General features: G+C 42.9%; 1 protein-coding gene across 5 annotated transcripts in view; it reads left to right on the forward strand.

Moving 5' to 3' along the window:
* The first annotated feature begins 284 nt into the window (after positions 1–284).
* Positions 285–14,741, forward strand: part of LOC138966436 (sperm flagellar protein 2-like) — a 99,881-nt gene continuing 85,424 nt past the window's right edge. For 3 of the 5 annotated variants that reach the window (XM_070338674.1, XM_070338677.1, XM_070338676.1), the window contains exons 1-4: positions 285–458; positions 813–915; positions 7,458–7,710; positions 8,290–8,307. In XM_070338674.1, coding sequence (XP_070194775.1) covers positions 401–458; positions 813–915; positions 7,458–7,710; positions 8,290–8,307 — 432 coding nt within the window. In that variant the 5' untranslated portion in view covers positions 285–400. The remainder of the gene's footprint in view (positions 459–812; positions 916–7,457; positions 7,711–8,289; positions 8,308–14,741) is intronic. The other 2 variants (XM_070338675.1, XM_070338678.1) reach the window with 1 other exon arrangement.

Below are 14,741 nucleotides of genomic sequence, written 5' to 3' on the forward strand. Positions count from 1 at the left end.
TGGGTTTTAAATGACAAGCTTATGTTTTACAAGCCCATGTACAATCTCAATTTTCGGAAAGTGAAAGTGCAAATCGTCTGTGAAGATCGATGATCTCCCTTCAGTTGTCGTAAAAATAATTTTAAATTGTTCAATTCATTTCAGAATCAGATAAGAAACTAAATAGTCAATTTCGTAAAAGATCCATCTTTTAGTATAATTAAGTGCAGTTCATCCCTTTATTCGCAAGAAGAGGTTGTTGCATTTTGCTCACAATTACGCTTCCCGACAGGTTGCCATTGACAACTAGTTCCGCTTGGGCGTCTGCAAACTAAAAGGGAGCGGAGTGTCCCTTGTTTGTAGATTTTTTCCAGGGCAACTATGTGATGTTAGGATAACTGCCCCTTCAAATACTTTCAGAATGACGGATATTCTGTGTAGGTGGCTCAACACAGAGCTAAACGTTGCCCAGAAAGTCGGTAAGGCATATGTTTTAAGTACTCATGTATCAATTTTAGATTCTGATTTTCACTGCTAATTTTGAAAAAAGTTTCAGCGAAGGTAACTGTGTATGTATCGGTGATGAAAACTGTAAAGGGTGTTCCTGCTTTGGATGCAGTATCATTGCTTCTGTGATGTACAAGTACTGTGTGAATCCTCTGTCACTCTTGTGTGTTTGGAAGCATATCATTTCATGTACACAGAGAGACGGTGGTGTGTGTGTGTGTGTGCAATGCATTGTACATCACAGAATCTGGTTTTGCAAATTTCACTAATTTCAAAGAATATTTTATGCATTTTTGGCCACTTACAATCACATGTGTATGTTTCAGACCAGTCTTCTTTCGCAAGGGAGTTTTCCTCTGGCTATTTGATAGGGGAGGTGCTGCACAAGTACCAGCTGCAAGATGACTTTGATCAGTTCTCACAAAGCAGGTAGTTATTGCTTTAAAAATTAAATATGAATTTTGAAGTGATTTGTAAAAGGAAAGTAGAAGGTTTTTACAGGGAAGTTTTACATTGGAATGCTGAATACTATGCTGAATAAAAGCAGTTAACTATTGCTTTAATTTTAAATGTGAATTTTGAAATGATTTTTAAGAGGAAAGAAGAAGATTTTTGACTCACCTGAGTAATTGGTGAATATTAGGATTCATATGTGTCCGTCCGTATGTCTGGCCGGCCGTTCTTAGAAAAAACTTAACGTTGAGGTTTTCTTGTATGTGTTTTCAATCTAGACCTCTGAAACTTTGCACACTTTTAGGGTTTGATGATTTCACGAAGTGACCCCAGTTTGGTTGACCCGCATCAAATTTTGGGGTCCCAGCGGGGTCATGTTCGTTGCATAAAAACTTAATGTTGAGGTTATCTCAGATGTTTTTGAAGCTTTTGCTTCGAAACCTTGTACAGCAGTCCCTGCAATGTACGGCCCCCGGCGTGAGCGGCCACCTGACATGTACGGACACATTTGCTCGGCACGGAGTGTTTTCCTTCTATATTTGCCCCCCCTTAAACGGCCACCTGCAAAACGTGGACGCGGACACTAATTTTTGGTCCCAACAGCAGGTCATACCTCGTCAAATTTTCACAGCAACAAAATCGATAACAGAGCAGTCCGGCTCTTGGTACAAAGGTCACAGCCGCAAAGGCGAGATGACAGTCACTGTAAACTTGAGTGCACGTGTACCCATCAGGAGGGGGGTAGTTTTGGTCAGAGCAGCATGGCTAATCCGACTCCTGGTACATAGGTCAAAGCAAAGGTGTCAGTCTTGCGTTAGCTTGAGTGCACGTGTACCCAGCAGGAGCGGGGGTGATTCGGGTCAGAAGTGGGGTAAGCACTTTGGTTTTTCAGTCTTTAGGTTCTTGCTTTCAGAGGAGAAGATGCCAACACGGAATTGCACTATGCTCTTCTATTTATTGTCCTTGTCTGTCGGACATGAACAAGGGAAGCTACACTCGCCCCAGACCATTGGAGTCACAGAGTTGACATCATCAGTACACAGCTTCACGGTGTGTCATGTTATGCATGCCAGCTGATGGCCGAGTCCAAAACTGGTGTGGTGGCTAAAGAGAGCTGCAGTGTATAACCTCATTCATTGAGAAGAGTAGCAAACCCATACTCTTTTTTTTCCTGAGCCTTCACTATTAAGACGAACAGCCGGTTACCTCATAGATCTGTTCACTCTTCATTTTTTTTGCTTCGTTGATCATACCCAAACCCCCCCCCCCCCCCCCCCCCCATACACACACACAATGTCGGTGTCAAAAGTTAGACTGGACCACTTGGCTTTTGTCTCTCACTGAGTGGACAGGTTGCCGATACAGCTGACACCTCTCTACTTACAGACAGTGGCTGAGGACTGGTGGAAGGCGAGGGGAAGGGGGGGGGGGGGGGGTGTGTGAGAGCGCTAGGAAGATATGGTGGAGACAGCTGGAAGACCTCTGGATATAATTGAAGAGGAGTATTCTTCCTTTCAGAAAAAGGTGTACTCTGCCTTGCAGATTAGAAGTTTCTGGTGTGGGGGCTGGGTAAAGGGAGTAGGGGGGGGGGGGAGGGGGGGGTAAGAGAGGGGTAAGGGGAGAGTGGAAACTGAAAAGTCACTGCCTGAAGCATTCAATAAAGCCAGACAAAAAGAAATTAGGAAATGCAGGTTTTCAATTGATATTTTTGCAAAGCATCTGCACAAGCATGTGTGCCTCTGTGAGTATGTGCGTGGCTGCTTTCATGGGGTGCCTGTGTTCTCAGTGATTTGACGATTTCTTTTTTCTCTCTTTTTTTTTCTTCACCGTTGATTTAACATCATTTTTACAAGACAGTTTTTTTTCTCCTTTCAGTTATAAGTTGTATAGTAGTTTGATGTTATTGTGTTAGTACAAGTAGAGCTGGATCACGAGTAGCAAAGACTCACTCAGTCCGTCAGTGTGTTTGAGTGTGTGTGATGGAGGGGGGGGGGGGGCACCCCTCCGTGACCAGCCACCTGCAATGTACCGACAGGTTTGCAATGGCCCAAGGGTGTCCGTTCTTGAGAGGGACTGCTGTACACTTCTAGGGTTTGATAATCTCCTGACTTGACCTAAGTTTGATTGACCCTCGTCCAGTTTTCGGGTCACAGGGGGTCATGTTTGATTTATAATAACTTAACATTGATGTTGTTTCAGAGGTTTTGAAGCTAGAGCTTTGAAACTTTGAACAGCGAACGACGAAGAAGAAGAAGAAGAAACTTTGAACACTTCAAGGGTTTGATACTCTGTCAACATGACCCTAGTTAAGTTTACCCCCCCCCCCCCCCCCCCCCCCCCCCCCCCCGATCACATTTTGGGGTAATTAAAGCTGGGTCATGTTCGTAAAAACTTTACATCAATATTTTCTCAGTTATTTGGGGAGCAAAAGCCTCCAAATTTCACGCAATTGTAGGTGTTGATAATCAGCAGACATGACCCAAATTTGTCATGTTTCCATTACAATTTCAGAGTCACAGCATGAAAATGTTTGCTGGAGAAGATTTTCACCCCTGAATATCCACTGAGCTATCAAGAAAATAAGTCTCGAGGTCATCAGGCAGTAATGTCATTGTTTGATTTGGTCACAGCTTAGTGTCTAGACAACCTTCGTGGTTGAAAACAACGTTAAACACCAAATAAAGAAAGAAAGTGTCTAGACTATTGGTGATGACATCATGTTATGATGTCATAGTGTTAGAAATTAGGTCAATCAATTATTTGAGTATTACATATTTTGTCTGGGCTAGTCAAATCTCAATTTGGTCAAGAAAATTAGTAATTATTATGATTCTTGTTAAAAAAAATTAAAAAAAAGATATGTTTTTTCAAAATTTGGTGGATGTTGAGTATGTCAGGCTAGTGATGGTGGTGGGGAGGAGGTTGGGGGTTGTGCAAGTTTGAATATGTGAAATATTCTTACGGTTGAATACCTAAATGGATTGATACAGGTCACATAAGGAGTTCTCTTGAACATTATTTTATGAAGCTAGAACAGCTTTTTTTTGGGGGGTGGGAGGGATCATAGGAAGTCGAATCCTCCTTTTTAGACATACATAATCCTGAGAAAATCGGGTCTTATAAAGGGGGTAAACTTACAGAGGTTATGAACAGACTATATTAGAAAACAGGGTCTTGAAAATATCTTATCAGGGGTTGGGGGTCTTACAAGGAAGGGCGTCTTCTAAGGGGTAAGGTGGTTCAGGGAGGGGCGGGGGTAACGAAGGGCGTCTTCTAAGGGGTAAGGTGGTTCAGGGAGGGGCGGGGGAAACGAAGGGCGTCTTCTAAGGGGTAAGGTGGTTCAGGGAGGGGCGGGGGTAACAAAGGGCGTCTTCTAAGCGGTAAGGTGGTTCAGGGAGGGGCGGGGGTAACGAAGGGCGTCTTCTAAGGGGTAAGGTGGTTCAGGGAGGGGCGGGGGTAACGAAGGCGAGTCATGGGCTAAAATGTGCTTTTCTTGTTACAGGAAAGTTTTACATTGGAATGCTAAATAACTTCAGTTCAATACATTTGAAAAATAAGGAGTTCTTGAACATGTGCGTTTCTAGAAAAGATGAAAAAAAGAACAAGGGTCAATGCGAATATTGTACAGTGTTCTAGATGATCGAACGTGTAGCAAGGACCTGTACATGTACGTGTAGATATTGCGTCACCCGTAACTCACTTTTTTCTCCAGTGTTCCAAATGCATACGTTGTTTTGCTCCCACCAAGACTGCAGATCTGGACAAACGCGTGACATAAAAACTAGATTTAATGATGTTAACCGTACGTTCCCGTACACGTCCTTAAAAGTGCTGATCTAGATCTTGCTATTGGCTTCATGTGAACATTTTGTCTCCCAGGAACTGACAGTGACAAAGAATTTTAAAACAGACTTTGTCTGGGTGACTCTGTCACATCAGCAGTCGAAAATGACTCTTAAAGTCCCCGCCAGTCTACGTCTGTGCATGTATTGGTATCATCAATAGTTGTATCATATGTTTAACTTAGGAGGTCAATATAAACCACACACACATATTACAACGCTTTGATATCATATATCAATCGGACCTGGGAACCCATACGATTTCGCCATATTTTTTACGCATGATTATCTAGAATACGAGCAGTACAGTCAGTGGAAAAAAAATGCTATGAGAAAAATTCCTAGACTTTTTTCTTCACGAGCTTGTTGAATATGTTTTTTTTCAGTAAATATTGAAAGAAGCATTTGTTTTAACCCCTTCACTGCCCACCCCGTATGTAATACGTGGTCATTTTCGGTTTGTCGTACGCCCACAACCGTATCTCGTACGTGGGATTTGTGTCAACAACATTTCAGGACATTTCTGAAAACTAAATGGGAGGTAACCACTGTCCAAGTACTTGTAGGGGTTCTAATCACAGTTCTTTCCCATAGACCGTTCGGATAAGTTACTATCACGTGTTGAAAACTGTGTTAGAAATGTAGAACCGATCTATAGCATTCACAATGGCGGCCGAAAGTCGGACCTCAACTCGTAGACCTGTTTTCAAGCGATACAGTGTTCTGGAAGCTCTACAAGAAGTGATTTATGGATTACCACACAGAAGAATACTTTTATGGGCTGTAATGTGAGTACCTGATGTTTGACACCAGTTTTAGCAGTGTTTTGTGTGGTTTTACGTGCTGCAATGTGTGTGTGTGTAAGTCCGGAAACTGTAATTTTTGACAAAAATGGTCATTATATCAATTTTTACTATAACAATCACAAACAAAGTCCAATGATCATGTCATCCTATAATAGCCAAGGGTATAAGCAAAACACATGTTAAAAATCTAAGAGATATCTCAATAAATGATCGAGCAGTGAACAGATTAGTGAACCTACCGAAGAAAGCGAAATGTTGCCCTGGCACACAGCAATACCAAAATGCTGTTATACTGTGGCAGTGAAGGGGTTAAACATATTGGTAAACTTAAATAACGGTGCAACGGACGCGTGTGAAACATGTTTGAATCATGGATGTTCAAATGCTGTGTGGAGTACGCTAATTGTGCAAAACAGGGGTTCTCAGGGCTGATCAATGTTTGTATCATATATATTTTTAACTAGGGAGGTCAATATGAAGCCACACACTTGCAAGGTATATATATTGATCAGTATTAACTCTTTATGTAATGAACTGGATACACTTGAGCACTTCTTTTTTCATTGTCAAGAGGTGAGGAACGTTTGGAAACTATGTAAAGACTTTCTTTACAAGCAAATTTATTATAATATAACTTTGAATGAAACAGATATATTATTTGGTTTTTGGAATGAAAATTTAAAAAACGATCAAATTTATTTTTATAAATTATTGTATTTTGATAACAAAAATGACCATAGGAATGGGAAGTATGGGAAGAAGTTAGACTTACGTATATTATTGGAATTAGAGTTAAACATTAGACAGAAGTTTATGTTTTGTATAATATAAAGTTGATTATGTTATAAAGAAAAAGACCAAGAAAGAAGGATGCTCCCCGCCTTAAAAAAAAAACAAGTCGCGTAAGGCGAAATTACAACATTTAGTCAAGCTGTCGAACTAACAGAATGAAACTGAACTCACTGCATTTTTACAGCAAGAGCGTATACTCATAGCATCGTCAGTCCACCGCTCGATGCACAGGCAGTGAAATTGACAAGAAGAGCGGGGTAGTAGTTGCGCTGAGAAGGATAGCACGCTTTTCTTTATCTCTTTTCTTTTTAACTTTCTGAGCGTGTTTTTAATCCAAACATATCACATCTATATGTTGTTGGAATCAGGAACCGACAAGGAATAAGATGAAATTGTTTTTAAATCGATTTCGGAAATTTTATTTTAATAATAAATTTTATATTGTTAATTTTCAGAGCTTGTTTTTAATCCGAATATAACATATTTATATGTTTTTGGAATCAGAAAATGACGAAGAATAAGATAAACGTAAATTTGGATCGTTTTAAAAAAATTTTTTTGTTTTTACAATTTTCAGATTTTTAATGACCAAAGTCATTAATTAATTTTTAAGCCACCAAGCTGAAATGCAATACCGAAGTCCGGCCTTCGTCGAAGATTGCTGGGCCAAAATTTCAATCAATTTGATTGAAAAATGAGGGTGTGACAGTGCCGCCTCAACTGTTACAAAAAGCCGGATATGACGTCATCAAAGGTATTTATCGAAAAAAAGAAAAAAACGTCCGGGGATATCATTCCCAGGAACTCTCATGTCAAATTTCATAAAGATCGGTCCAGTAGTTTGGTCTGAATCGCTCTACACACACACACAGACAGACACACACACACATACACACACACATACACCACAACCCTCGTCTCGATTCCCCCCCTCTACGTTAAAACATTTAGTCAAAACTTGACTAAATGTAAAAATGGGTTGAAGCATCCTGCATGCAACTGAGGTCCAAAAAAAAAAAAAAGGAAAAAAAAACCCTCTTTATGTGACAAGACAGATTTGATGATCTTTCTTTCACAGAACGGCAGACTCCAAGCTCAACAACTTCACGCGGCTGGAGCCCACACTGCATCTGCTGGGGATCCCTTTCGACACTAACTTGGCCCACGATGTTATGACCGAGAAACATGGCATCGCCACGCGCCTTATGTACCAGATGTACATTGCCCTCAACAACAAGAAGAAGGCCAACCTGACTGGTGTTGCCATGGAGACTCAACGGCCTGCAGCGCCTGCCAAACTCAATGCCATCGAGAGTGGGATTTACAAAGAGGTGAGGGGACAAGGGGATAAGCATAGTTTCTTTGTTATTTAAAAAAAAAAAAAAAATTTTAATACATTTTTCAAGACAGGTAAAAGTATACTAATTGAAATTGTTGCTTGTTAATTGGTGGAATTGCTTTGTGTGCTTAAGTGTGTGTGTGTGTGTGTATACATATGTCAGTGTTAGTGCAAGCATGGGTATGTCGTGTGTTTGTGTGTGTGTGTGTGTGTGTGTGTGTGTGTGTGTGTGTGACTGTATGCATATGTCAGTGTTAGTGCAAGCATGGGTATATATGTCGTGTGTGTGTGTGTAAGTAAAAAAAACAAACCTTAATAATCTCGCTGTACGTGGGCTTCAAAATATCAAACACAGTTAGTGTTGCCAATTGAAAGTCATACTTTTACAATTAAGGTCTTAGCTTTTGCTCCTCTAAGATTAGAATGTAAGATTAGTGTTCCTGGATTTTGTCAGCAGTCAGAAATTAGGCTGTAATTGTTTGTCGTATGAGAGAGACCTTTACAGGTAAAATGTGACTATTTTCATATTCATTTAATTTCTACCATACGTTTATATTTGCTTATCTTCTAGAACTCTGGTGATGGAGAGGTAAAATAGTACAGTGTATTCATTTGTACCACAGCATGCATGTTTCATCCTGTTTCTGTTAATTAAGAAAGTTTGCATTGAATAACACACTTTTGGATGCATCTGACTGTGAAATGTGATCAGGGGGGGGGGGGGGGAAATGATCACATTTCACAGTTACCTAGCTGAAAGCGTGAAACATTTGCAAGTCACATTTGGTTTGTTTGAACTTTCAAACCACATGTCAACGTAAGCATTGTGTAAACTTTCTGCTGATGCACATGGATTGAGAATTTATATATTGTTACAATTCAGCACGGTTTTGTGACAGCTTAGCAATTTCTGTTCTTATTTATTTCATGGTAATCAGTGTCATTTCCTATGTTACTTTTTATGGTTGAAACCTTGCTGCATACCTTAGGCTTCTTTTCCAGCTTAAATGCACGTTGATTTAGTATGAAAAGGTCCATACTCACATTTTTACATTTAGTCAAGTTTTGACTAAATATTTTAACATAGAGGGGGGAATCGAGACGAGGGTCGTGGTGTATGTGAGTGTGTCTGTGTGTGTGTGTAGAGCGATTCAGAGTAAACTACTGGACCGATCTTTATGACATTTTTCATGAGAGTTCCTGGGTATGATTTCCCCAGACGTTTTGTTTTCATTTTTTGGATAAATGTCTTTGATGACGTCATATCCGGCTTTTTGTTAAAGTTGAGGCGGCACTGTCACACCCTCATTTTTCAATCAAATTGATTGAAATTTTGGCCAAGTAATCTTCGACGAAGGCCGGACTTTGGTATTGCATTTCAGGTTGGAGGCTTAAAAATTAATTTATGACTTTGGTCATTAAAAATCTAAAAATTGTAATTAAAATTATTTTTTATAAAACAATCCAAAATTACGTTAATCTTATTCTTCCTCTTTTTCTAATTCCAAAAATATATAAATATGTTATATTTGGATTAAAAACTAGCTCTGAAAATTAAAAACATAAACATTATGATTAAAATAACATTTCCGAAATCGATTTAAAAACAATTTCATCTTATTCCTTGTCCGTTCCTGATTCCAAAAACATATAGATATGATATTTTTGGATTAAAAACACGCTCAGAGAGTTAAAAAGAATATGGACTGGGTGGCCGAGTGATAACGCACTTGCGCTCGAAAGCGAGAGGTTGCGAGTTTGACCCTGGGTCAGGGCGTTAGCAATTTTCTCCCCCCTTTCCTAACCTTGGTGGTGGGTTCAAGTGCTAGTCTTTCGGATGAGACGAAAAACTGAGGTCCCTTCGTGTGCACTACATTGGGGTGTGCACGTTAAAGATCCCAGGATTGACAAAAGGGTGTTTCCTGGCAAAATTGTATAGGCATAGATAAAAATGTCCACCAAAATATTGATTGATTGAGATATAGAAAAGCGTGCTATCCTCCTCAGCGCAACCGCTACCGCGCTTTTCTGGATTGTTAATTTCACTGCCTTTGCCACGAGCGGTGGACAGACGATGCTACGAGTGTACGGTCTTGCGGAAAAAATGCAATGCGTTCAGTTTCATTCTGTGAATTCGACTGAGCTTGACTAAATGTTGTATTTTCGCCTTACGCGACTTGTTAGTTTCTATAAATGATGTATGCCACTAATACCCAGATTCATGTGTTAATTATTGACTAACGTCATTCATGCTAGTATTATGTTAAGCTAGTACTGTAACAGTGAATAAAGCTAACTGCGAGTTCCTAGACATCAAATTTGACGAGGGGGGGGGGGGGGGGGATAAGAACTGACATTAAATTACATATTCTTACCCAACTCACATAGAATAGATAGCAATAACTTCATTTTGTTGCTAAGGTATTGAAGCACTCATTCGTGGTAACACAGGAGGTAACTCTTAAATACAAAACTCTATACCATATAAGGTATGGTCCATGGTAGTTACCTCCCCTACTGGTGCCCTGCGCATGCGCTGGACATACACCGGTGACACTCATTCCTTTTCCTTCAACCCACTTTGCATGACGTGTTTTGAGGTGCTCAGGCTTTTTCTTAAGCCATCGGCCTATCTTTCAGGGAAGGCCATCGAATCTTGGTAACATATCAATGTCCTTCTTCACTTCTTCAGGAATCGGTGAGAGCGTTCCTTTTTTGTATAACGAGAAGATTTCTTAGCGTTTTTGAAAGTTTTGCCACTTGTCTTTTGTATCAGTGGTCCGCCATTTTGATTTTCTAAATGGCCGGCAACCTAGACATAAAGAGAAAACTAAGAGCTCTGCCAAGCAAACTTGCTCACCTGTTTCTCAATTGGGCAAAACGGTTAAAGCTGGCGCTAAACCACAAACTTCTTCTACTACTCATAGCTCTCAAAGTTCTAAAAGGTTCCTTAGCGAGAAGCCATCCTTGGTTTGGGAATCTAACCTGATATTGATAAGCAGCATTCTATTCTATTGTTGATAGATACCGCTTCTCCCTCAGTTGACATTTCAGCTTCGGTTGATAACCACAGGTGTTACAACCATAATGAAGTTAAGCAAGAGGAGCTTCTTGTCCTCTTTTTGTCATTGTTTATTCTGAGGTTCAGGGCATGTTAACTGCTGATTGTAAACAAATAGCAAGTTAGGCTTCTCTGCTGCTCCCTTCCGGAGTAGGTAACGCACGGTCGCTCGCACGAGTTCGTTACGAACATTCTGCAACCATTACGTCTTCTGACGTTGTTGTAGAGCCGACAGATGCGTTTAGGTGGTAGTCAGGTTTCCTGTCAACGAACTTTTGTCTGCCTGTCAGACATCAGCACCGCCCAGTCCTCTCGGCGCTTTGGCGTCGCGGGCGGTGTTTGCCTTGGCGAAGCACGCAAACCTGCGTCAGGCGTTGGTAACGCAAAGTCTCTTGCGCGGGTTCGTTCAGAGCCGGCTGCAACCTTTACGTCTGCCAACGTGGTTGCAGAACCAACTGTTGGACTCGTCGTCAGGGGTTCCTTTCGACAAATTTTTGTCTTTTTCAGACATCAGCACCTCCTGGTCCTCTCGGCGCTTACGCGTCGGCAGGAGGTGTTCTTGGCGAAGTACGCAAACCTGCGGCAACGGTTTCCGCTTTAGCGGAAGTGCACACCAGCCAAAAGGTTCATTCCTCACGCCAGCCTTATGCCCTACCGGGGTACGGGTTGGGGTGTGAAGAGCATGTGTCTGCTACTTCCGGTAGTAGGACAGCAGTGTCTTCCCTTCGCCATTCGTTGGGTCCGGTTGACGCTGATGCTTACCAATCCGCTGCTGGATCCGCTTCCGCGGTCACGGGTACCGGTGGTAGGATGGTATAGCTAAATTTCCCCCAATAACACTTCAGTGTTGGCGGTCGGCACTGACATCAGCCTCGGCTTCCGGTTTTGCTTCGGCGGTTTCCGAGTGGTTGGAGGCTGATGCTTACCGATCCGCCGCTGGATCCGCTTCCGCTTCCGTTGTCGGGTTTCCGATGGCAGGATGGTATCGCCTGCCGCCAATAACACTGTCAGTGTTGGCGGTCGGCACTCATCAGCCTTTGGCTTCCGGTTCGCTTCGGCGGTTTCCAGCGCCGTTGTACAGGCTACAACCATTTCCACTTCCAGTTGTTCAGCTGGCATGAGGCAGGTCGATGGAGGATCCGTTCAAGGATGTCCAACTTCCGGGGGGTTTTCCCAATCATTTCCGGCTTCGGCCGATGTTGCCTCTGCGGGGTTGATTTCCGGATCTCACACTTTCGATGATCGTTGGGATACTCCGGAACAGGGTGATGAGGATGTGGAAGACGATGCCTATGAGGCAAGATGGGGATGCCCCTTTTTCGACTTCCGGTTAAGCTGCCAACTAAGTTGGCCTTAGCCGCAGAGGTCACTACACACTATTTCCCGGAGGGTGTAGTGGTAGCGTCGTCATCTGCTGTTCCTCCACCTTCAGCTTTGCTGATTTGAGCTTTCTCAAGAAAATCTGAGAACTTTAAGTTCTTAGAGCATCCCTCGGTGGCATTTGAACTTGCGAAAGTTTTCTCAAATGTTTTTCATCTTCCACCACTTCCTTCGTTGGCAGCGCTCGGTGAAGCACCTGCTGCGGCATTGCCTTGGCTTGCGTCACCCGCGCAAGTAGCGCATCACTCGCTGAGCGCTATCCGTAGGCCTCGGTTAACACCAAGCCTAAGAACTTAACTTATTCTTTTGTTCTAACTACGGAACCGGATTTGACGAACATCCTTTAGGATGGTTATAGCAAGGAGAAACTGTCTCTTTTCAAGGACAAGGATCTCCGGGCTGTGGAAGAATGCGGCCGCACTTCTTTAGAATTATCGTTTTTGTCTGAGACTTTGATTTGTTATCTCTCTCGTGCAATTACGTCCTCACTGAATCCCTTTGTGTTCCTTCAGGACGCAGAGCCAAAGGATGTAGCTGTGCTGGTCGCCGCTTGGGGGAAGGTCTCAGCTGAACGAATGGTTCTTTCGGCGAGACTTTAATCGCTTCCTTTCTCGAAGGTTTTCTTCTCGAACATGATCTGCTGGACACACTGCATTAGCAGCCCTAGCAGGCCAAGGACTTACGGTCCGTTAAGCTTTCGGAGCTGGCATTTTCAAGAAACAAACCAAACGCAGCGGACCTCCCGCTCCTTAGTTCTCGGCGTCAGCTAACACTGGCCAGAGTTCGAAGTCTGTTTGTCTTCTCGGGATAATAATCGGGCTTGAACCTTCCCCAAGAACTAGCCCTCCTTCGGAGAGCGGGGGGTCAGGCTGTAAGCCTAACCCCTAAGGACGCTCCCCTGGTCAGAGCTTCCTATGGAGCACGCACAGAGCACATTGACCAGAACTCCCCCTGCTTTTCGTTTCCGGCCAGAGTAGAAGCCAGGGATTCTATTACAGGCCGGGGTTCTCCCTTCTGCTTCAGAGGAGAGCTGTGGCTGTGGAATTCTGTTTGTCATTCCAAAAGCCTCAGGCTGGAGGATTGCGTCCGGTTCTAGATCTGTCTCATTTAAACCTTTTCTTAGAAAGAGAAGGTTTAGAAGGGAGACACCCACTTCCTTGAGGGAGGCACTGAAGCCTTCCTATTGGGTCACTTCCATTGACCAAACCGACGCTTACTTCCACATTTTGATACACAAAACAGATCGGAAGTGGCTACATTTTATTCAACAACAAAAAAATCTTTTTTTTTTTCAATTCAGAGCCTCAGTCAGGGCGCTGACTTCGATTCTAAGTCTATTGGAATCTATGGCCGCTTCGATCCCTTTGGGCGAGTCTGTTCAAGCGGCCCCTCAAGAAGCCCTGAACTCCAGGTGGAAACCAGAATTGCAGGGCTGGAACATGTTAGTGTCTTTTCACGACTGGTTCACAGACACGACCAAACAATGGATACTCACGCCATTGCTCATGCAAGGCGTTCCCATTGGTTCTCCCTCCACCATTGAAGCTCCTCTTCATGGACGCATCTCTCATGGGGTGGGGGGCTCATATAGACGATCACACGACTTTTGTCTTTAGTCTTTCGGATGAGATGAAAAACCGAGGTCCCTTTGTGTACACTACATTGGGGTGTGCACGTTAAAGATCCCACAATTGACAAAAGGGTGTTTCCTGGCAAAATTGTATAGGCATAGATAAAAATGTCCACCAAAATACCCATGTGACTTGGAATAATAGGCCGTGAAAAGTAGGATATGCCCCGAAATGGCTGCGATCTGCTGGCCGACGTGAATGCGTGATGTATTGTGTAAAACAATTCCATCTCACACGGCATAAATAAATCCCTGCGCCTTGAATATGTGCGCAATATAAATTGCATAAAATAAAAAATAAAAAATAAAAAAATAAATCCCTGCGCTTAGAACTGTACCCACGGAATACGCGCGATATAAGCCTCATATTTATTGATTGATTTTGGTCAGTGGACGCTGGCGCAGGCCTCTTGGCACATCAACATGCTAGAGATGGAAGCAGTTTTTCTGTCTCTTATGGAATTCCTTCGCCTTGTCAGGGTAGAACATGTGTTGATAGAATCAGACAACACCACAGTGGTGTCTTATCTCAACAAGCAGGGGCGCTCTCGCTCACTATCGCTTTCACATCAAGCTTGCGAGATTCAGATGTGGTGTTACCACCACGAGATCTTATTATCAGCGAAGTGCCTTGCTAGGAGGCTGAATGGCTTGGCGGACTCTCTAAGTCGGTCGGCCAAGATTGTCCACACAGAATGGACTCTATCTCACCACGCGCTTCTACGCCTCCGGGCGCAGGTGGAGAAGCCGCTGATAGACTTATTTGCCTCTCGGTACTATCGCCTTCTGCCGATGTTCGTCTCCCCGTTCCCGGACCCCGAAGCATGGAAGATCAACGCTCTCGAAATTATTTTGAGAAGCCTGCCGGTCGCACCGTAGGGGCTCTTTCAACCTTGGTTTCCAGACCTTCTAAGGCTGGCAAGAGGGCCCCCGTTTTTCGCTCGAGCTACAC

This window comes from Littorina saxatilis, linkage group LG5 (genome assembly GCF_037325665.1).
Source record: "Littorina saxatilis isolate snail1 linkage group LG5, US_GU_Lsax_2.0, whole genome shotgun sequence".
Classification (NCBI taxonomy): Eukaryota; Metazoa; Mollusca; class Gastropoda; order Littorinimorpha; family Littorinidae; genus Littorina; species Littorina saxatilis.